General features: G+C 43.1%; 2 protein-coding genes across 4 annotated transcripts in view; one reads left to right on the forward strand and one right to left on the reverse strand.

Annotated features, from left to right (window-relative positions):
- The first annotated feature begins 226 nt into the window (after positions 1 to 226).
- On the forward strand, positions 227 to 5,052 carry LOC138639728 (SLAM family member 8-like). Of its 2 annotated transcripts, XM_069728779.1 has the most exons (6): positions 314 to 561; positions 1,771 to 1,926; positions 2,011 to 2,097; positions 2,199 to 2,492; positions 3,332 to 3,457; positions 4,594 to 4,876. In XM_069728779.1, exons 1-6 carry the CDS (start codon positions 441 to 443, stop codon positions 4,731 to 4,733), a joined length of 924 nt encoding a protein of 307 aa, XP_069584880.1. In that variant the 5' UTR covers positions 314 to 440; the 3' UTR covers positions 4,734 to 4,876. The 2 variants fall into 2 exon arrangements, with proteins under 2 accessions (XP_069584881.1, XP_069584880.1); XM_069728780.1 differs by having other exon boundaries at positions 227 to 561; positions 1,771 to 2,097; positions 4,594 to 5,052.
- Positions 5,053 to 5,259: 207 nt separating this feature from the next.
- LOC138639754 (low affinity immunoglobulin gamma Fc region receptor III-A-like) overlaps positions 5,260 to 24,140 on the reverse strand; it is a 37,258-nt gene continuing 18,377 nt past the window's right edge. For both annotated transcript variants that reach the window (XM_069728781.1, XM_069728782.1), the window contains exons 6-11: positions 16,735 to 16,995; positions 16,372 to 16,632; positions 14,657 to 14,809; positions 7,700 to 7,771; positions 7,273 to 7,298; positions 5,260 to 6,381 (exon numbers count right to left, since the gene is read on the reverse strand). In XM_069728781.1, the coding sequence (XP_069584882.1) occupies positions 6,331 to 6,381; positions 7,273 to 7,298; positions 7,700 to 7,771; positions 14,657 to 14,809; positions 16,372 to 16,632; positions 16,735 to 16,995 (824 nt within the window). In that variant the 3' untranslated portion in view covers positions 5,260 to 6,330. The remainder of the gene's footprint in view (positions 6,382 to 7,272; positions 7,299 to 7,699; positions 7,772 to 14,656; positions 14,810 to 16,371; positions 16,633 to 16,734; positions 16,996 to 24,140) is intronic.

Raw genomic sequence — 24,140 nt, forward strand, 5'->3', positions numbered from 1 at the left:
CATTGTACTTTGCTGCAGTGCTGGATATAGCTCCCCTCTTGTCTCTGTGGCTGTATCTGGTACTGCAGTTCAATCAAAGCGTGGTATCTTACACATGCACTATTAAAACAGGCCACCTGCAAAGAATGCAAAAGTGAAAGGCGCCGGGTAACCCTTTACCTTTATTCATTTCGTGGGATCGACCTTTAGTACAAGGAACAGAGTAGAAAAATAGATTAGTCTGGAAAGATCTTATATATGACAGGTCCACTTTAAGTGAAATACGTTGGGGGTTTTTGTACATTTTTGGACCTGTGTCAATAACCACAAGTGGAGTTCCCCTATTCAGCTCTGACCTATCTGCTGGTCATGAGTTAAGAGAAAAGCTTGGGGAAGCTGGGAATCTCCTTCTGCACACATCTCGTGTAATCAGAGGGGATTTTCGGGTGGATATTGAAAGTATGGGACGATTGAGAGGAAGAGTCAGTAGCCATGAAGCCCCAGATCTGGTCACACGCAGCACATCTGTGACCACAAGGATGGATCTGTCGCTGCTGTCACTGATTTTGATTTTGCAAGCCGGTAAGTGAAACGGAGTGTTACAAGCTCATTTTGAGGAATTTAGGAGTTATATTACACATAAGCTAAGCTGACTGAGAGCAGAGAACAACTGAATACAGCTAGGAACTCATAGAAATTCGGGAACCAGGGCACCAGACAGCCTCCTTTTTAGTAACTTTATTAGTGTAACCACTGTGCCGTGGTCCGAGGAGAGACTGGAGGGGCGTAACTAGTTGAACACCTGACTCTTCCCTAAAGCCCCTGAAGTTGAGGTTACACTTGGTTCCAGATGGGAACCAGGTGCTACAGTATGACAGACGTCGGACGCACAGCAGCTGACTCCCAAGGGGCCGGAAGATGGAACGGCCCAGAAGGAAAGTTCAGCTGGTACAGGCAGGCACGGCAGAAACACACAGCAGGTACTGGAAGACAGGTAAGCTAGCAAGCATGCATCAAGGCAGAGATAACACATTGCTCAGGCACCTCCCATCAGGTGGGATTGCCTTAAATAATAAGTGTCTCCCAGCCATTAGCTAGATGGCATTAACCTCTAATCTTAAACCGTGACGTAGTGGAATGGCTTTACATTTTTGGTGCGGCCAGCCTTTTTTTTTTTTGCGGAACATTACATTCATGTAGTTCCTCATGGCTGTGTGTCCACAGTCCTTCTCAGCCCTTATCCCCATGTACATCACTTGACAAATGTTAAGGTTTTAAAATTAGAGGTTAGGATTGTCCTGAATAGGGTCACCGTGACATAGGGTGATGGATTTAACATTTTTTTTAATCAAAATTATGTAAGCTGAGTACCCTATATATTATTTTCATGCACTATTGCTGTTCATTTATTTACTGCATGTTATTTGCTTATTATGTTTTATATTGGGTTTTGAGAATTAGGATGCGGTTAATGTTTTCAGGCCTGGAAGTCACATAAGTAATAGGTAAGGCTCACAAAAACACACTGAAATAAAGACTTGCTGAGAGGTTTGACTAAGGTTGGTTGTTATAGTTAGTATGTTTACTTATTGCAAAGGTATGAATTATGTTCTTTGCTAATTTTAAGCACAGGTCGCATATATTCAAGGCTATAAATAAATGGACATTCCAGAAAGTTTTGGAGAACACAAGCCCTTTGTTCTCACCATCTTTAAACTGAATCTCAGAAATTTTGGGAGTTAGAACTTTTCCAACAAATGAATATATTTATAGCTTTGTTGTTTTATACAGGCACCCTTTGTAGAATGGAAACAGTTACCCAGATAATAGGAAGGAGAGGAGGAGCCATACATCTGCCAGTCATTGTACCACCTGAGTTCAATACCAGAGATGTCTTCTGGAGACACTTGTCCCCAACGGACCACTTGGTGGCTTCCTTTTCCAGAGGTTCTTTCGATATAACATATCAGTCTTGTTTTTATGGGAGGGTTCAGCTTCTTCACAACTTTACTTTGGTTATACTAAATCTAGAGCTGAAGGATGACGGGCTATTCACCAGCCAAATGGTGGACACCAATGGACGCATGAGACTTCATCAGTTCCACCTTACAGTCTATGGTGAGTGGTCAACTTGAAAGTTCTAGTCATAAAGTTTATATGTTGGAATAACATTGACATCATGTAATCAGAAGCCTAAAAATCCATGTCCTTACTTCTAGAAATGGTAGTGAAGCCAGAGATTCAGGTGTACACTTCCAGAGGAACCATGGGTTGTTCCGTGTTTTTGGCTTGTAATACCTCCACGGGAAGCAATGTGACATACAGCTGGATGACAGACACTGGACAAGGCCAACCTCTGAACAGAACCTATTTGTTACACGATGATAGTCGCCTGCTTAACGTTTTCTTGACTCCAAGTGACCAAGAGGTTTCCTTCATATGTTTAGTAACGAACTTGGTGAGTCAAGAGGAAACCATCATAGCACCATGGACTCATTGCTCCTTAATACAAGGTAAAGTGAACAAGGTCTTCTTGCCCTCATCCTCGACAAAACTTTAAAAACCCTTCTTTTGGTGAAGATACTAATATTTAGCAGACAGAAACTGTTCCAATTCTCGTGTTTTTTAACTTGACATCCATTCTTATTGAGTTGGCTTTCTTAATCTGCATTCTGCCAGCCCTATAAGTGCTAGAACTTAATTTCCCTCACTTCAAAGGAGGCATTGCTCATGTCATTGCCTGTCCTTCCTTTGTTGTGTCTAGAGATCTACAGTCTTAAGGGCATCATGTATCTCTTACACTGATAGTCCACATGGTGCTGGTGGGTATTGGGGATTGGAGTAGAAATGATCATAGTGCCAACACTGGGGTAAAAGGATCTGATTTTAATTCTTGCGATGGAGATGTCCTTTTTGTTAAACACTTCTGACACACAGAGGGGCATGACGGAATAATCCAAGACAATAATTAAAAACAGGGTATCTTGATACTCTCCTGTGAGATGTTTATGCTATGTTATTATATGCAGTCACCACTCAAGGATTTTACTAGCATGTCTCAATTTCCTAGTGAATTTGGGTTATAAGAGTTTGGAAGTCTTAATGAAATTTGAGGAAAGGTAATGGTGGAGAAATCGGTAGCAATACAACATTGTTCTGATTGTTTGATTGTTCGTTCTCATAAATCTTCTTCCAATGTACAGAAATACACATTGGATGTCACCTTATCTTTTTGCAGTATACAATCTAAACTTTTCTTCCATAAACCTTCCATATGAAGTTTTTTGGCGAACCCTCTTAGAGGACATATATATTATTTCTATACCTCACTCAGATCATTTTCTCCATACAGAACCAGACGCTCCTTCCTCCAGTGGTAAAGTCTTCTTGATTATTGGGATTTTTCTTCTGGTCTCATTTGCTTTCATGATGTTCTCAGTCTTCTTATTGACCAGAGTCTCAAATAAGAGAATCCCTGGTAGGTAACTCAAAACTTCTGTAACTCCATAACTAGTGTGTTTCCGTCAATAGGCCATAAATCTCTAAAATGGGATGACCCTTTTCGATGCACATGTTTCTCGCCGATATCAATCTGGACCTTTTGAATTTGAGCAGTGGTCCTACCCATTGTGTTATGCATCATGTGGCTCTCTCATATGTTAAGAGCTTTAAAATATGATCGTACTAATAACTAGTTCAAGGATACATTGAACAGTTCAGATTTTTAGTGCCATTGTGCTGAATAATTTCTGTTACTATGTCTAAAGAAATATCTAAAGAATTCATAGCAAAGGTCTCTTCAAAGTTTTCTCTTCTGCTGACCAGTCTATTCTGGGGAAAGCTCCTCTTTATTGACAGTTTGATTCTAGTGAAGGATCTTGCTGAAAGGTCTATTCTGGGGAAGGCTCCTTTTCCGCTGATAGTCCTCTTGTTGGGAAGACTCCTCTTATAGTGATAAGTCTCTTCCAGGGAAGGCTCTTCTGTTGGCAGGCCTGTTCTGGGGAACACTCTTCTGCAGTCATTTCTTTCGCTGACAGTGCTTCTCCATGGAAGACTCTCTTTCTGCAGACAGGTCTCTTCTACAGAAAGCTTCTTTTCTGCTGACGGGTCTCTACCTGGGAAGGCTCTTCTTCTGCTGATAGGTCTCTTGGGGGGAAGGCTTTTCTTTTGCTGACAGGTCTCTTGTGTTGGAAGGCTCAACTTCTGCTCTGAAGTCTCTTCTGGGGAAGGCTTCTCTTCTTCTGCTGACAGGTCTGTTCCCAGGGAAGTCTCCTTTTTTACTGACTGGTCTCTTCTGATGAAAGCTCCTGTTATGCTGAGAGGTCCCTTCTGGGAAAGTCTTCTCTTCTGCTGAGAGGTCTCTTCCATTGAAGGTGCCTCTTCTGCCGAGAGGTCTCTTCCCAGGGAAGCCTCCTCTTTTGCTGACAGGTCCCTTCTGGGGAAGGCTCCTCTTCTGCTGAGAGGTCCGTTTCATTGAAGGCTCCTCTTCTGCTAACAGTCCTCTTCCCAGGAACACTCATCTCCTGTAGTAGCTGAGACATTAGCAGAACTGTGATGGCAGGTTTGTTTCGTCTGATACATGTAAAGACAAAATCTTGTTCTTTCTGTTCACAGGTAAAAATAACATCAATAATCTAGAAGTAAAAGATGATGAAGAAACACTGTCACAACACCATGAAGGTACCAGAGGACACGAAAATACAAGATTACAGAATTGTGATGAGATATTTCTAGAAAGAGAGACATCAGTGTAGGATAAAGAAGGACTAGGCTGAAAAGAGATGGATCTGCTGATAATCACCTGTTCCATGATTTGACCAGGATTAATGGCAGAGTGCTACATTGTATCATGTGATATTCACAGCGAAACCAGTGTATCTGAGCCTGCTAGTGTGATACCTATCCCTGAGCCAGTGTATCCAAGCCTAACACATGTGATACTGTCTCAGAGAACCACGCAGTACTACATTACAACATTTAAATAGTTTTAGAAATAATTTTTTAACTTTTCTAGTGACGGTACTGTTGCATTGGAGGGTGTTTTATATTAAAATATAACTTTATTTTTCTATATATATGTTTATTTTCTTTACTATTTGTTTGTTTGTTTAAATAGCAGAAAGATCTGGATAATAAATGGAGAAAGGTCACCGGCTTCATGGTGCTGTCAGCAAGGGGAATTTGAGTGAGGAAACTACAGTAAATACACTACAGCCAGCTTCTTACACGCTGCCCTCTAGTGGAAAAAAGATGATATTTTGAAAGCATTTTTTCTCAAATTTTCATTTACTGAAGGTTTACATTTGACCATAAGAGTGAACACACTGTCAATTTCTCAGTTAATTCATTTTGCAGACAGCAATAGACAGTGCAACACCTAGGCTATAGAAGGCAAATGTCAGGTTCACTAGGTGAGGTCAACGCTCCAAATCCAAGGTCCGGGTTCGCACATGGGCGTCGGTGCAGTAGGCGGGTGTTGCATGTGGGAAACAAGTAGCAGAGTTACCTGAAGCCACAGGTGGACCACAGACATCTTGGAGACCACAGACAGGTAGCAGAGTTACTGGAAGCCACAGACAGACAGGAGATTTCCTGGACACCGCAGACAGGTATAAAAGTTACTGGTAGCTGTGGGCAGCAGACTGGTAGCCGAGTTACTAGAAGCCACAGGCAGACTGTAGATGTATTGGAGACAATGGACAGGCAGCTGGGATGCTGGAAACTGCAGGCAGGCGGGAGACATTCAGGAGACAATGGAAAGGAAGCTGAAATGCAGGAAGCCCAAGGCAGGAGACGTCCAGGAGACTGTGGAGAGGTAGCTGGGATGCTTGAAACTGCAGGCACATAGGCAGGCAGAAGATGTCCAGGAGACTATAGACGGGTAGCTGCAATTCTGGAGACCACGGGCAGGTGGGAGACATCCAGGAAACTGTAGATAGGCAGCTGTGCAGGTCAAGGTGCATAGAGAAACTCAGTCTTGGAAGCACTGATGTTTTAATACCAAGACACAGGTGTGTGAATTGGTGAACCTTATATAGGCGTAGACAGATTCTCACATGCCATGCATGTAAGTAAGAAAAAAATATTTTCCAAGGTGGGCAACTCAGCTACCACCAGAATGGAACAGTTTTGATTTTTGCTCTAGGATCTTTTCCTTAATCTATACGACACAAGTACAACAGATCAAATAAAACACGGCGATCATTTGTGGTTGGTGGCAGTTTAAGGGTAATTTAATCCAGTTTTTTTAGGTGTCCTGTTTGACTTTGGTGCCAAGTGATCATCCACGTACATCAGGTAAAGATTATCTCTACCGAGTGGTCATTAGGGCTTTTGTTCCTACCACAGCGCCTACAGCTGACGGTCTTCTGTTATCAGGGAATATACAGTGGAGTATTCATGCTGAAAATCAGAAAAAAAATAAAATATATAAATTAATCACTCACTGTTGGTGTCATACCTACAAAGCAAACGTAATCTTTAAATCTGAGATTAGCCATGCCGGTATTTATCCAAAGCATAAATAGTTTAGCCGAGAAAGTGGTAGGACTGGGTATATAAAGATCATTCCAAAAAAAAAAATTCTGCCTTCAAAATCATGATCAATTCTAAAATTTAGCAATTTTATGAAACAGCCTTACAAGTCCATAGTACTGTCTTTTCTACAGACAGGTATCTTATTCAGTGTAAGTCCCCTCTTTTACTATTCAGTCTTTTCTTCTCAGGAAGTCTCTCTGAATGGCAGCTTGATTCTTCTTTTTTTTTAAAATCTCATCTTCTAACCAGTACTAACTTCTTAGAGTATTCTTGTTGTAGGAGTAGGGCGTCTCCTCTACTGCAGTTCATGTAGAAACCATCTAAGTCAAATATGTTCATTGTCCAGTCCTTTTCTGCAGACAGCTCTCTGAGGAGCGAACAAAGTTTCTTCTTTTCCAGATAAGTTGCTTCTTCTGAGACAGACTCTTAACAGATTCGAAGTAACCTCTACTTCTGAAAGGTCTTTATTTCTTATGGATTCTCTTCCTCTTCAGACAGATTTCTTCAGGGCAAGTAACCTCTCCTGACCAGTATCTTATTCTGACAAAGACTTTTCTTCTATCAGGTCTCTTTTGGGAAAACATTTCCTCTGGGAAGGCCTTAAAAAAACGTTACACGTTTGTTTTGACCTTTCCTGCACCTGGCTGCCATTTTACTAATTTGCCCAAAACGAATTGCAAAAAAATTTGATTTATTTTTTCAATTTGATAATTCCTTTTAATATCAATATAAATTAAGACAAATTCTCATACTTACACGTTCTGAATTTCGAGCAGGTATACCTGGATTGAAAAAGAAAATGGACTTAGAAATCCACTTTACTGCTTAGTCCCCCCCCCCCCCAACCAAAAAAAATAAAAAATATGTGTGTAAATTCTATATATCATGTCATCATTAGAAGTTAATCTTTACCGGGGCTCAGGATATACACATGGTAGACTATAGAATTCCACCTTATCTTGTGATTAGATGGATCCATGCGGACGTTTGTTCCCCACCAGTCACAATAAAGTTACAGGTTCTAATGATTCCCTAAGAAGGAAAGAGTCAGGACCATGCTGAAATTCCCTCTATCGGAAATCTCTGAGGTTGTACACAACTTGCAGTCATGATTAAATTAAATTACAACCAGTGGTGGAGCCAAAGTCAAGATATGAGATTATAATATAAGAATGTGGCCAACCTCCCGAGATATGATTCATATCTATGTATGAGTAACACACATCTTCTTCTGAGTAGTGTCTTCTCTCAGGTTCTGAAAGTCAGAGAAGAATAATTAGAGTGATTATGGATCTTCTGCTCTAATATAAGAAAATTGAGGTGGTAAAATTGGCTTTATTCCATTATCATTGAAAAGGTATTCCAGGATTATTACATTTTCAGATATCCACTAGATCGGAGATAACAGATTGGTGTAGATCCCAATATTTCCTGTTCCTCCTGGTTCTCCTTTGGCTGCAAGACCGCTGCCAGGAAGTGATGGCAGGTCATTCATGTGCCCTGCCACTTCATTGAAGTCTAAGATAAGGAAGATAGTCCAACCTATGGTGGAAACGGTTGGGGATCAAACATCATAAGGATGGCTCTTCTGTATTTTGAGGATGACACTTTCTCTGTAGTTCCAACGATAGGTCTATCCAATGTCTGACTCGTCATAGAGCTTTGAAATGTGATTAGGGTTGTCAGACAAAGACACCCATTTGTGGAGAACACAGTCTTGGAGTCGATTCTTCTCATTAGTACATCTCTAATGCCCATCTCTTTGAGGTTTGACTGATAACCCGAGTCAAGTTTTAAAGCTTTATGAAAAGTCCGCTATTTACTTACAGGATATCTATTGTACCTATATGTGGCACTCCTCTCCTGAAATAGAGCTATTTTATATATCTTTCCCAGGGAGCATTGCTTTAAAGACTCCCTTATTAGTTGGATCTCCAAAAAGAATCAGTATCTTCCAAAAGCTTTAGCACAGAATGACTGTTCAAACAAAGCTCAGGGGCTCACTGTTCCCTTGCTGTGGGTGCACTGAGCGCATGTGTTCGGTTTGAACAATCATTTTGTAGATGTGCCTTCCCGCCTACTTGTTTTGTATCTATTTTTACCATCCTTTTTCTTGATTTACAGCTCTGTGTCTAGAGAGGGAGATAGATATAAAATAAGTAGGTGTGAAATTGCACAAAACTATTTGGCCACTGGAAGGGTGCACTGAGCGTATGTACTTGGCATATGTGTATGTGAGCATATGTGCTTGGTTTGAACAGTCATTTTGTGCTGACAGACTCTCTTTCAGATAAGAAGCTAAGATATGTGTAATGGACACCATAATATACAGTTATGTGAAAAAGTGTTTGCCCTAATTTCCTGCTCTTTTCAATGTTTGTCACACTTTAATGTTTCAGATCACCAAACATATTAAAATATTAGACAAAGATAACACAAGTAACACAAAATGCAGTTTTTACTAGAGGTCTTTATTATTAAGGGAGAAAGAAATCCAAACCAACAAGGGTCTGTGGAAAAAGTGATTACCCCCCTTAAAACATAAATTAACTGTGGTTTATCACATCTTTGAGAAGCTGAGTTCACATTCCCTAGCCACATGCAGGCCCACATACTGCCACAACTGTTCTCAATCAAAAAATCACTTAAATAGGACATGCCTGACAAAGTGAACTAGAGCAAAAGATCCTCAAAAGCTAGACATCATGCCGCGATCCAAAGAAATTTAGGAACAAATGAGAAACAAAGTAATTGAGATCTATCAGTCTGGAAAAGGTTCTAAAGCAGTGGTGGTGAACCTATGGCGTGCCAGAGGGGGCATGCAGAGCCCTCCCGGTGGGCACGCGAGCCATCTCTTCAAAATTAGCATCACCATCACTCTCTTCAGGTCGCTCGCCATCTCCCTTATCACTAGCATTGCTCATGCGCCATCCCATCATGCTGCACCCAGTCCCATCAGGCGCGCTCTGTCCCATCAGGCCATGCTACGTCCCATTAGGTACCACTCCATCCCATATCCCATCAGAAACAACAAAAAGAGAAAAAGTATGCCCATAAGAAAGGGAACACCTAAGCTTAGTAAAACATTTTTATTTAATGTCAAACAGTGATTGCACACAAAAACACAACAACAAGTAAAAACATTTAAAAATTCGAAAGAAACCGCTATGCAGTCATGCCTTGAAATATGGGCAATGACAACCCACGACTATTCTCTCAGACTTAATACTATATACACAGGCTCAGAAAACACATATATATTCTTATAAAGTAGAAAAACTATGTATATATAACACACAAAAATTTTTTTGTATGTGTGTATATGAGAGCTAATCTACCTATTCACAGTGCCATATGGACCATAAGATGGAACAAAACCAAAATCCATGGTGTCAAAAATAGATATATGAAGAGATTGTGATATATGAAGAGATCAGATCAGCGTTGGAGCGGGCAGAGGTGATTAGTATTTTTTTAGGTGAGGCCATTATACTGTATGGAGCATCATGCGTGGCCATTATACAATATATAGCATCATGTGGGGCCATTATACAGTATGGAGCACGATGTGGGGCCATTATACAGTATGCAGCACTATTATTAGCCATTATACAATATTGAGCACTATGTTGGGCCATTATACAATGGAGCATCCTGTTCGGCCACTATACAGCATGGAGCACTATGTGGGCACATTATACAGTATGGAGAACTATGTGGCACCATTATACAGTATGGAGCACTATGTGGCACCATTATACAGTATGGAGCACTATGTGTGGCCATTATACAGTATGCAGCACTATGTGGGTCCATTATACAATATGGAGCACTATGTGGGGCCATTATACTGTATGGACTACTATGTGGGGCCATTATACAGTGTGGAGCACCATATTTGGCCACTATACAGCATGGAGCACTATGTAGGCACATTATACAGAATGGAGCACTATGTCGGGCCATTAGACAGTATGGAGCATCATGGGGGGCCATTATACAGTGTGGAGCACCATGTGGGGTCACTACACAGTATGGAGCATCATGTGCGGCCATTATACTGTATGGAGCACCATGTGGGGCCATTAAACAAGTATGGAGCACCATGTGGGGCCATTATACAGTATGGAGCATTATGTGGCACAATACACAGTTTGGAGCACTATGTGGGGCCATTATACAGTATACTTCATATATGCTTTTTACTGCTCTTACATAACATATTATACTGTATTATTCCACTATAATTCCGAAAGTTAATTGTTTTACTTGATAAGGAAAGACTTCCTCAATTGTAGGCTTTTTTAACTAATATCAAGGTTGGTCTGTGACTTTCTGCAATTTTTTAACTTTGGCTCTCTGTGTATTTGAGTTTGACATCCCTGGCTTAAAGGGTTATTTTCATCATGATAAAGGGCTAAAATTGCAAAGAGGTTGGAAAAACAAACAACTTTGCAATTTTACTTTTGATTCAAAATCCTCTCCATTCGCAAGAACAGACCTCCACTGCAATTGGTGGCTAGAATCTTAAGGTACCGTCACACTTAGCGACGCTGCAGCGATACCGACAACGATCCGGATCGCTGCAGCGTCGCTGTTTGGTCGCTGGAGAGCTGTCACACAGACAGCTCTCCAGCGACCAACGATGCCGGTAACCAGGGTAAACATCGGGTAACTAAGCGCAGGGCCGCGCTTAGTAACCCGATGTTTACCCTGGTTACCATCCTAAAAGTAAAAAAAAACAAACACTACATACTTACCTACAGCCGTCTGTCCTCCAGCGCTGTGCTCTGCACTCCTCCTGTACTGTCTGTGAGCACAGCGGCCGGAAAGCAGAGCGGTGACGTCACCGCTCTGCTTTCCGGCTGACCGACGCTCACAGCCAGTACAGGAGGAGTGCAGAGCACAGCGCTGGAGGACAGACGGCTGTAGGTAAGTATGTAGTGTTTGTTTTTTTTTACTTTTAGGATGGTAACCAGGGTAAACATCGGGTTACTAAGTGCGGCCCTGCGCTTAGTTACCCGATGTTTACCCTGGTTACCAGTGAAGACATCGCTGAATCGGTGTCACACACGCCGATTCAGCGATGTCTGCGGGGAGTCCAGCGACAAAATAAAGTTCTGGACTTTCTTCCCCGACCAGCGACAGCACAGCAGGGGCTTGATCGCTGCTGCCTGTCACACTGGACGATATCGCTAGCGAGGACGCTGCAACGTCACGGATCGCTAGCGATATCGTCTAGTGTGACGGTACCTTTAGGCTTGGAGTACAGCTCTTGCAAGCTCTTTGCTATAGACTGTATAACGCGCTAATTTACAAGTTGTTTTTCTGATCTAAAAAAACCTCAATATTCAAGTTAAATTGCCGTGTTGGCACATTGCAATAAATAAGTGGGTTTTGGATTACAGTTTGGTCACTCGGTCTCTGAAAGGTTCGCCATCACTGTTATAAAGCAATTTCTAAAGCAATTGGATTCCAGCAAACAACAGTGGAAGCCATTATCCAGAAATGGCAAAAACATGGAACAGTGATCAATAGGTTTGATCAAATAGCTTCGGAAAAGTGCTTATCCAAATAGCTATAGCACTTCCCGAATAACTGTCTCGGGAACCTGGATACCTGGAGCACTCCCCATAATCAGCTGTTCGGCACCGCAGTTGCATGTGTTGCAGCTGTGTGACAGTCACAACACATTCATGGAAAGCCTGTTTGTTGTGCCTGTCACACAGTTGCAACAGATACAACTGCGGCGCCGAACAGCTGATTACCGGGAGTGCTCCAGGTATCCAGGTTACTGAGGCAGCTATTCCTTAAGCGCTATAGCTATTCAGATAAGCACTTATCCGAAGCTATTCAATCAACCCTAGTGATGAACCTTCCCAGGAGTGGCTAAAACTACCCCAAGAGCGCAGTGACAACTCATCTAAGAGGTTACAAAAGACCCATTCACAACATCCAAAGAACTACAGGCCTCATTTGCCTCAGTTAAGGTCAGTGTTCATGACTGTCACGCACGCTCCCTGACCCTGGCTTGAGTGAGGGGAGTGTGGCCCCACTGTGCCACAAACCGCAGACTACCCTGGAAGGGACGTGACTAAGCATCTACCTTGGTGTTCACTGGAGCTTCTGGAGTGAACACAAGGAAACACACAGCAGGATAGGAATGACTACAGACAGGGATATAGACGGACACAGGTATAGGACTTAGTTCAGACAGGGTCAGGTACGGAACAAGGTACAGGAACAAGGATTCAGACCAGGATATGCAGCCCCCTGGGAGGCAGAAACGAGAAACACAGGACACAGGTACAGGTCAGGATACAAAGCCCCCCTGGGTGGCTGAAACGAGAGATAAAGCAAGACAGAACCTGGCAACACAGCAACAAGACACTAACTGAGGAAGTACATTGCTCAGGCATCCCCCTAGGGGTGGGAATGCCTTAAGTACCTGATTCCTCTTGGCAATTGGCAGGGGACACCTTAGGAAGGTGCACACAGTCACTATAAGAAACAGGAAGTGCCGGGGCCACCACCCTAAGCATACAGCAAGGAGGTATGCAACAAGCAAGGACATGAGGCCCAGAGCATAGGACAGAACTCACAGCATGGCCCGGAATCGTGAGTAAGAGGGGAGATGGAAACCATGCAGCGATGCCGGCAGGGATGTTACAATGACTCCACCTTAAGAAAGAGACTTGGCAAAAATGGCCTGTATTGCAGAGTTCGAAGACGAAAACCACTGCTGAGCAATAAGAATATAAAAGCTTGCCTCAGTTTTTCCAGAAAAAATCTTGATGATCCCCAAGACTTTTTGGGAGAATACTCTGTGGACTGACAAGACAAAAGGTGAGCTTTTCGGAAGGTGTATGTCCCAATACATCTGGTGTAGAAGTAACAGAGGATTTTAGAAAAGGAACGTCATGCCAGCAGTAAAATTTGGTGGTGTAATGGTCTGGGGTTGTTTTGCTGCTTTAGGACCTGGAAAACTTGCTGTGTTAAATGGAACAGTGAATTATGCTGTCTAACAATAAATCCTGAAGGAGAATAGCCATCTGTTATTGACCTGAAGCTGAAGCGCACTTGTGTTATGCAGCAGGACAATGATCCAAAACAAATTAGCAAGTCCACCTTTGAATGGCTTAAAAAACAAAATTAAGACTTTGGAGTGGCCTAGTCAAAGTCCTGACCTTAAATCTGATTGAGATACTGTGGCATGACCTTAAAAAGGCGGTTAATGCTCGGAAACCCTCCAATGTGGCTGAATTACAACAATTCTGCAAAGATAAGTGGGCCAAAATTCCTCCAGAGCATTGTAAAGAACTCATTGCCAGTTATCACAAATGCTTGATTGCAGTTGTTGCTGCTAAGGGTGGCCCATCCAGTTATTAGGTTTAGCGGGCAATCACTTTCACACAGGGCCCTGTAGGTTTGGATTTCTTTTTCCCATAATAATAAATACCTTCATTTATAAATTGCATTTTGTGTTTACTTGTGTTATCTTTGTCTAATATTTACATTTGTCTCATGATCTGAAACATTTAGGTGCGACAAACATGCAAAAGAATAAGAGATATACAGAGAGGAACTAAGGAGGAACTGAACTAAAAATATTTCAGGATTTCGTAACAGTACAATGTGCATTATTCCTATGTATGCAAATACGCTGTATACACAGGAGACTATTGTTTCATGATAAGCTGAGGGCAGGGTCTGGAGTAATGTCTCACAACATCTGAGATTATTTAATAAAATGGGATATTTGGTGGTCTCATTAAAAAGATTATCAATTAAAAAAAATGGGTAGGGGAGGCTCGAAAATATCAAATGAGAATCACCTACCCATTGAAGCTGCTGCCAGTCAAGAGTCACCTCTCCGTTGCATCCGGGAGTTCTGCAGTGGTGACTTCCTACTTACAACACATGACTGTTGCAGCCAATCAAACATTATGCTGATGTAGATGGCAAAGACCATTAAGGTCAGTGATTGGATGCAGTGTTATCAACAGGAAGACACCAACCTAGACCCATCAACAAAGAACTTCAAGGAGAGATACATGTAATTCTAAACATTCAATTTTCATAAAACGGTTAAGTGGAAGAATTCACTTAGATCATTCCTAAAAGATTGACATGGACTGACCTGTGATGGTATTCAGTTGGCGACATCTTGTAAAATGAAGCTTGTATCTACACATAAAGATCAGGAGAGCAGCAAAGAGCAGGAGAAGAAGTGCAACAACCAGAACCCAAGGAGATGTTGATGACTTTCCCCCGAGTGATGTGTGAGGTTGCTCTGGGAGGAAAAATAGTCAGGCTTTCAAGGCATTGTCCACTTCCCAAGTATTAATTTTATTAATAATAATATAGAAAATCAATAATTATGTTTTTATAATGATATTCTAAAGGACTTACTATTATAGTTTTATTTTAAAGTTGCCTTGACCTTCATTTTTTCATCTTGGCCAATGTGAGGCAATTTCCAGTCCGGTGCTTAACACAGTAGATCATATCCGGTGTTGGCACATCACTAGTTATCCATGTGAAGGGGGATGGCTGACTACTCATTTCAATAAATAAGCCAGCCCCCTACTCTGTCTAAGGCAAAGCATCACTAAAGGTACCTTCACACTCAGCGACGCTGCAGCGATACCGACAACGATGTCGATCGCTGCAGCGTCGCTGTTTGGTCACTGGAGAGCTGTCACACAGACAGCTCTCCAGCGACCAACGATCCCGAAGTCCCCGGGTAACCAGGGTAAACATCGGGTTACTAAGCGCAGGGCCGCGCTTAGTAACCCGATGTTTACCATGGTTACCAGCGTAAAAGTAAAAAAAACAAACACTACATACTTACCTACCGCTGTCTGTCCCCGGCGCTCTGCTTCTCTGCACTCCTCCTGCACTGGCTGTGAGCACAGCGGCCGGAAAGCAGAGCAGTGATGTCACCGCTCTGCTTTCCGGCTGACCGACGCTCACAGCCAGTGCAGGAGGAGTGCAGAGAAGCACAGCGCCGGGGACAGACAGCGGTAGGTAAGTATGTAGTGTTTTTTTTTTTTTACTTTTACGCTGGTAACCAGGGTAAACATCGGGTTACTAAGCGCGGTCCTGCACTTAGTAACCCGATGTTTACCCTGGTTACCAGTGAAGACATCGCTGGATCGGTGTCACACACGCTGATCCAGCGATGTCTGCAGGGAGTCCAGCGACGAAATAAAGTTCTGGACTTTCCTCAGCGACCAACGATCTCCCAGCAGGGGCCTGATCGTTGGTCGCTGTCACACAGAACGATTTCCTTAACGATATCGTTGCTACGTCACAAAAAGCAACGATATCATTAACGATATCGTTATGTGTGAAGGTACCTTTAGTTACTGAAATGAGCAATCAGTCAGCCCCCATCACAGATAGCCGATTATCTCCTGTGTCATGTACAGGTCTGAGAGTTGAGTTCCCAAAACCAGAATGGAGGTTGATAATTGAAACCTCTTAGCATGAAGTATTTTTCCAAACCAGAATGTGGCTGATAGTTGAACTCTATTACCATGAAGTAGTGGACATCCCCTTTTAAGGAACCAGTCTATAATATTTATGCAGACCTAATGATCACTCAACCCCGCCCTGAATATCTTTCAACTGATGCTGAGGCTTTTTTTTTAAATAGCAAAATTTACTACATATATATTTCTATTTATCATGTTGATTTTTGGCCAAGTCCACAAGGAGGTAAACTGTATATATTGTTTCCTGGAGGTTCTCAGTACTGGAGATATCTGAAGACTTTTTATCACATCTACTCGCTGAAACAGAAAATATTCAAAAACATTCTTCAGAATCACAACATTTCACATGCGTTACCTTGGACAGACACAATCATGGTAGCGTTGAACATCTTATACTTCTTTTGGATGAATATTTGTTGGGAACAGTGGTAGATCCCAGCCACATTCAAGCCAACACTCGTAAATCTTAACTCGTTGTCGTTGACTGAGAAGTGAATGGCAGTTTTATTTTTGAAGAAGGTTGTGTTGGTTTTTTGGTGAGTTGAGAAAGTATGACACCTCAGAGTCAGGGGTTCTCCGATATAGATGACGGGGGGAATCTGCAAGATGAGATGACCTAAAATAAGAAGGAAATGAAAAATAAGAAGGAGCTTAGAACTTGGGAAAATGTTCTTCAGATAAAGTCTACATGAGTTGGAAAGATTACAGATGAACATACTGTTAACCACATCTAGTCTGACAGGATCACTTTTGAAGCCCCTGTTGGTCCAACACTGGTAAGTGCCTGTATCCTCTTCCAATGACGATTCTATCTGGATAGTCTGTTGATGGTAGGATAATAGTTTACTATCTTTGGTCCAGTAGTATCTTGGGTTCTCCTGAGCCTTAGATCCCAAGTTACAGGATAAGGTCACTGATTCATACAGAAGTATTATTCTCCAGTTCGGCATGAAGGCCACCACTGGTTTTACTTCAGCTCCTAAAACCAAAAACAAGCCGTATAAGAAGATGACATAAACACATTATGGCAGCATTCCTCAACCATTGAACTTTTTGTTTTTGTCTGTAACCAGCAAGATCTTCTGGTTAAATCTCACTGCAATAGAATCTGATAGTTCCACGTTTTCAAAAAATCTGGATTTTTTAAATTAAAAAGTCTATGAATCTTTTATTGAAGAGGTTACCCTACTTTTTAAAGACAGCTACACAAAGTATAAAATAACCAGAAAAATACACATTTCATGTTGACTCCATAGATGTCTTCCTGGTCTTCAGACCAAGGTGGCATGCCGTAGTCTTGCCATCATGGCTCCCATCATCAGATGCCCCTAGTATGACATGTGATTATTGCGATCATTCAATGTGAAAATGTCACATGCCAACTACTTAAAAAAAAAAAGACTGGAAGGTCTACCAGGGAGTCAGTGCTGGATCATCGGAGGGAATAAGTAAATACATTTTAAGTTTACTTTCCATATATACTCGAGTATAAGCCGAGACCCCTAATTTTGCCACAAAAAACTGGGAAAACTTAATGACTCGAGTATAAGCCTAGGGTGGAAAATGCAGCAGCTACCAGTAAATGTCAAAAATAAAAAGATACCAATAAAAGTAAAATTAATTGAGACATCAGTAGGTTAAGTGTTTTGAATATCCATATTGAATCACCTCCTATACATAGAACAACTTGGCACAGATGGCGACAACCATGGCACACGCTGCAAACACGTTTCCTGCAGCGGTGCTCCAGGTGCGCCGAATGTCTGTGGAGAAAATCTAATCTACCCAAAGATTTCATCCATTATAAGTTCATGCTAAAAACATACAACTCTGCCCTTCACCTCTACAAACAAACCTATTTCAACACCCTCATCACCTCGCTGTCCAATAACCCTAAATGTCTCTTTGACACTTTCCAGTCCCTACTCAACCCAAGAGTGCAGGCCCCAACCACAGATCTCCACGCCAACTACTTAAAAAAAAAAAAAATTGGGAGGTCTACCAGGGAGTCAGTGCTGGATCATCGGAGGGAATAAGTAAATACATTTTAAGTTTACTTTCCATATATACTCGAGTATAAGCCGAGACCTGTTATGGACCTGGTGGTTAGGAGCACCCGGAACGACCTGATGGTTAAACTAACACAGGACAAGCTCTGGGAAGTGGGAGCTCTGCTGACCGCAACCCCTAATCCTATCACACACACTAGAAATAGCCGTGGAGCGTACCTAACTCTGCCTAGACGCCTCTTCACAGCCTAAGAGCTAACTAGCCCTAGAGATGGAAAATAAAGCCTACCTTGCCTCAGAGAAATTCCCCAAAGGAAAAGGCAGCCCCCCACATATATTGACTGTGAGTTAAGATGAAAGTCACAAACACAGAAATGAAACAGGTTTCAGCAAAAGAGGCAAGACTAACTAAACAGACTGAGGATAGGAAAGGTATCTTTGCGGTCAGCACAAAAAACTACAAAAGACCACGCAGAGTGTGCAAAAAGACCTCCGCACCGACTCACGGTGCGGAGGTGCCACTCTGCATCCCAGAGCTTCCAGCTAGCAAGGCAAAATCATGATAGCAAGCTGGACAAGAAAACAATGAACAAATAATTAACTAGCAGGGACTTAGCTTCTGCTGGAGTAGACAGGTCACCAGAAAGATCCAAGAGCGAACTGAACCAGTACAAGAACATTGACAGCTGGCATGGAGTAACGATCTGAGTGGAGTTAAATAGAGCAGCCAGCCAAAGAATAAACTAAGTCACCTGTGGAAGGAACCTCAGAAGCAGCAGCTCCACTCACAGCCACCAGAGGGAGTCCATGGACAGAACTCGCCGAAGTACCATTCATGACCACAGGAGGGAGTTCGATAACAGAATTCACAACAGTACCCCCCCCCTTGAGGAGGGGTCACCGAACCCTCACCAGAGCCCCCAGGCCGATCAGGACGAGCCATATGAAAGGCACGAACTAGATCGGCAGCATGAACATCAGAGGCAAAAACCCAGGAATTATCTTCCTGACCATAACCCTTCCACTTGACCAGGTACTGGAGTTTCCGTCTCGAAATACGAGAATCCAAAATTTTCTCCACCACATACTCCAACTCCCCCTCGACCAACACCGGGGCAGGAGGATCAACAGAGGGAACCATAGGCACCACGTATCTCCGCAATAACGACCTATGGAACACATTATGGATGGCAAAAGAAGCTGGAAGGGCCAAACGAAATGACACAGGATTGAGAACTTCAGAAATCTTATACGGACCCATGAAACGAGGCTTAAACTTAGGAGAGGAAACCTTCATAGGAACATAACGAGACGACAACCAAACCAAATCCCCAACACGAAGTCGGGGACCAACACAGCACCGGCGGTTAGCAAAACATTGAGCCTTCTCCTGGGACAATGTCAAATTGTCCACCACATGAGTCCAAATCTGCTGCAACCTGTCCACCACAGTATCCACACCAGGACAGTCTGAAGGCTCAACCTACCCTGAAGAGAAACGAGGATGAAAACCAGAATTACAGAAAAAAGGCGAAACCAAAGTAGCCGAGCTGGCCCGATTATTAAGGGCGAACTCAGCCAAAGGCAAGAAGGACACCCAATCATCCTGTTCGGCAGAAACAAAGCATCTCAGATATGTTTCCAAAGTCTGATTAGTTTGTTCGGTTTGGCCATTAGTCTGAGGATGGAAAGCCGAAGAAAAAGACAAATCAATGCCCATCTTAGCACAAAAGGACCGCCAAAACCTCGAAACAAACTGGGAACCTCTGTCCGAGACGATGTTCTCCGGAATGCCATGCAAACGAACCACATGCTGGAAAAACAATGGCACCAAATCAGAGGAGGAAGGCAATTTAGACAAGGGTACCAAATGGACCATCTTAGAGAAGCGATCACAAACCACCCAAATGACCGACATCCTTTGAGAGACAGGGAAACCTGAAATAAAATCCATGGAAAAATGCATCCAGGGCCTCTTCGGGACCGGCAAGGGCAAAAGAAACCCACTGGCATGAGAAGAGCAGGGCTTAGCCCGAGCACAAGTCCCACAGGACTGCACAAAAGAACGCACATCCCGCGACAAAGAAGGCCACCAAAAGGATCTAGCCACCAAATCTCTGGTACCAAAGATTCCAGGATGACCAGCCAACACCGAGCAATGAACCTCAGAGATAACTCTACTAGTCCATCTATCAGGGACAAACAGTTTCTCCGCTGGACAACGGTCAAGTCTATCAGCCTGAAACTTCTGCAGCACCCACCGCAAATCAGGTGAGATGGCAGACAAAATTACCCCCTCTTTGAGAATACCCGCCGGCTCAGGAACACCCGGAGAGTCAGGCACAAAACTCCTTGACAGGGCATCAGCCTTCACATTCTTAGAGCCCGGAAGGTACGAAACCACAAAATCAAAACGGGAGAAAAACAGCGACCATCGAGCCTGTCTAGGATTCAACCGTTTGGCAGACTCGAGATAAGTCAAATTCTTGTGATCCGTCAAGACCACCACGCGATGCTTGGCTCCTTCAAGCCAATGTCGCCACTCCTCGAATGCCCACTTCATGGCTAACAACTCTCGATTGCCAACATCATAATTGCGCTCAGCAGGCGAGAACTTTCTAGAAAAGAAGGCACACGGTTTCATCACCGAGCCATCAGAACTTCTTTGCGACAAAACAGCCCCTGCTCCAATCTCAGAAGCATCAACCTCGACCTGAAACGGGAGTGAAACATCTGGCTGGCACAACACAGGGGCAGAAGAAAAACGACGCTTCAACTCCTGAAAAGCCTCTACAGCCACAGAGGACCAATTGACCACATCAGCACCTTTCTTGGTCAAATCAGTCAACGGTTTAGCAACACTAGAAAAATTAGCGAAGAAGCGACGGTAAAAATTAGCAAAGCCCAGGAACTTCTACAGGCTCTTCACAGATGTCGGCTGAGTCCAATCATAAATGGCCTGAACTTTAACAGGGTCCATCTCGATAGTAGAAGGGGAAAAAATGAAACCCAAAAATGAAACCTTCTGAACTCCAAAGAGACATTTAGACCCCTTCACAAACAAGGAATTCGCACAAAGGACCTGGAACACCATTCTGACCTGCTTTACATGAGACTCCCAATCATCCGAAAAGACCAAAATATCATCCAAATATACAATCATGAATCTATCCAGGTACTTTCGGAAGATGTCATGCATAAAGGACTGAAATACAGATGGAGCATTAGAAAGCCCGAATGGCATAACCAGGTACTCAAAATGGCCCTCGGGCGTAATAAATGCTGTTTTCCATTCATCGCCCTGTTTAATACGCACAAGATTATGCGCCCCTCGAAGATCTATCTTGGTGAACCAACCAGCCCCCTTAATCCGAGCAAACAAATCAGACAGCAGCGGCAAAGGGTACTGAAATTTGACTGTGATCTTATTAAGAAGGCGGTAATCAATACAAGGTCTCAAAGAACCATCCTTCTTGGCCACAAAAATGAACCCTGCTCCCAACGGTGATGACGACGGGCGAATATGACCTTTCTCCAAGGATTCCTTTATATAGCTTCGCATAGCGGCGTGCTCCGGTACAGATAAATTGAACAGTCGGCCCTTAGGAAACTTACTACCAGGAATCAAATTAATAGCACAATCGCAATCCCTATGGGGAGGTAGGGCACTGGATTTGGGCTCATCAAATACATCCCGGTAATCCGACAAAAATTCAGGGACTTCAGAAGGAGTGGACGGCGAAATTGACAGCAATGGAACATCACCATGTACCCCTTGACAACCCCAGCTGGACACAGACATAGATTTCCAATCCAATACTGGATTATGGACCTGTAGCCATGGCAACCCCTAAACGACCACATCATGCAAATTATGCAACACCAAAAAGCAAATATCCTCCTGATGTGCAGGAGCCATGCACATGGTCAATTGAGTCCAGTACTGAGGCTTATTCTTGGCCAAAGGCGTAGCATCAATTCCTCTCAATGGAATAGGATCCTGCAAGGGCTCCAAGAAAAAACCACAGCGCCTGGCAAACTCCAAGTCCATCAAATTCAGGGCAGCGCCTGAATCCACAAATGCCATAACAGAATAGGATGACAAAGAGCAAATCAGAGTAACGGACAAAAGAAATTTAGACTGTACCGTACCAATGGTGGCAGACCTAGCGAACCGCTTAGTGCGCTTAGGACAATCGGAGATAGCATGAGTAGAATCACCACAGTAAAAACACAGCCCATTCCGACGTCTGTGTTCTTGCCGTTCAGCTCTGGTCAAAGTCCTATCACATTGCATAGGCTCAGGCCTATGCTCAGAGAATACCGCCAAATGGTGCACAGCTTTGCGCTCACGCAAGCGCCGATCGATCTGAATGGCCAAGGACATAGACTCATTCAGACCAGCAGGCGTGGGAAATCCCACCATGACATCCTTAAGGGCTTCAGAAAGACCCTTTCTGAAAATTGCCGCCAGGGCACACTCATTCCACTGAGTAAGCACAGACCACTTTCTAAACTTCTGACAATATACCTCCGCTTCATCCTGACCCTGACACAAAGCCAGCAAGATTTTCTCTGCCTGATCCACTGAATTTGGTTCATCATAAAGCAATCCAAGCGCCAGAAAAAACGCATCTACATCACGCAATGCAGGATCTCCTGGCGCAAGGGAAAATGCCCAGTCTTGAGGGTCACCACGCAACAAAGAAATAATGATTTTTACTTGTTGAACGGGGTCACCAGAGGAGCGGGGTTTCAAAGCAAGATACAGTTTACAATTATTTTTGATTTTCAGGAACTTAGATCTATCCCCAGAAAACAAATCAGGAATTGGAATTCTAGGCTCTAACATCGGATTCTGAAACAAAAAAACCTTGAATGTTTTGTACCCTTGCAGTGAGATGATCCACACAAGAGGACAGACCTTGAATATCCATATCTACACCTGTCTCCTGAACCACGCAGAGGTTAAGGGGAAAAGAAAGACAAAACACACTGCAGAGAAAAAAAATGGTCTCAGAACTTCTCTTATCCCTCTATTGAGATGCATTAACACTTTTGGCCAGCTGTACTGTTATGGACCTGGTGGTTAGGAGCACCCGGAACGACCTGATGGTTAAACTAACACAGGACAAGCTCTGGGAAGTGGGAGCTCTGCTGACTGCAACCCCTAATCCTATCACACACTAGAAATAGCCGTGGAGCGTACCTAACTCTGCCTAGACGCCTCTTCACAGCCTAAGAGCTAACTAGCCCTAGAGATAGAAAATAAAGCCTACCTTGCCTCAGAGAAATTCCCCAAAGGAAAAGGCAGCCCCCCACATACAGTTAGGGCCAGAAATATTTGGACAGTGACACAAGTTTTGTTATTTTAGCTGTTTACAAAAACATGTTCAGAAATACAATTATATATATAATATGGGCTGAAAGTGCACACTCCCAGCTGCAATATGATAGTTTCCACATCCAAATCGGAGAAAGGGTTTAGGAATCATAGCTCTGTAATGCATAGCGTCCTCTTTTTCAAGGGACCAAAAGTAATTGGACAATGGACTCTAAGGGCTGCAATTAACTCTGAAGGCGTCTCCCTCGTTAACCTGTAATCAATGAAGTAGTTAAAAGGTCAGGGGTGGATTCCAGGTGTGTGGTTTTGCATTTGGAAGCTGTTGCTGTGAGCAGACAACATGCGGTCAAAGGAACTCTCAATTGAGGTGAAGCAGAACATCCTGAGGCTGAAAAAAAAGAAAAAATCCATCAGAGAGATAGCAGACATGCTTGGAGTAGCAAAATCAACAGTTGGGTACATTCTGAGAAAAAAGGAATTGACTGGTGAGCTTGGGAACTCAAAAGGGCCTGGGCGTCCATGGATGACAACAGTGGTGGATGATCGCCGCATACTTAATTTGGTGAAGAAGAACCCGTTCACAACATCAACTGAAGTCCAGAACACTCTCAGTGAAGTAGGTGTATCTGTCTCTAAGTCAACAGTAAAGAGAAGACTCCATGACAGTAAATACAAAGGGTTCACATCTAGATGCAAACCATTCATCAATACCAAAAATAGACAGGCCAGAGTTAAATTTGCAGAAAAACACCTCAAGAAGCCAGCTCAGTT

Source organism: Ranitomeya imitator, chromosome 1, assembly GCF_032444005.1.
Source record: "Ranitomeya imitator isolate aRanImi1 chromosome 1, aRanImi1.pri, whole genome shotgun sequence".
Classification (NCBI taxonomy): domain Eukaryota; kingdom Metazoa; phylum Chordata; class Amphibia; order Anura; family Dendrobatidae; genus Ranitomeya; species Ranitomeya imitator.

Coding starts and splice junctions, on each gene's coding strand:
- LOC138639728 (XM_069728780.1), top strand. CDS start 441: ATGGGACGATTGAGAGGAAGAGTCAGTAGCCATGAAGCCCCAGATCTG. Junction 562..1,770: donor GATTTTGATTTTGCAAGCCG/GTAAGTGAAACG, acceptor TGTTTTATACAG/GCACCCTTTGTAGAATGGAA. Junction 2,493..3,331: donor TCATTGCTCCTTAATACAAG/GTAAAGTGAACA, acceptor TTCTCCATACAG/AACCAGACGCTCCTTCCTCC.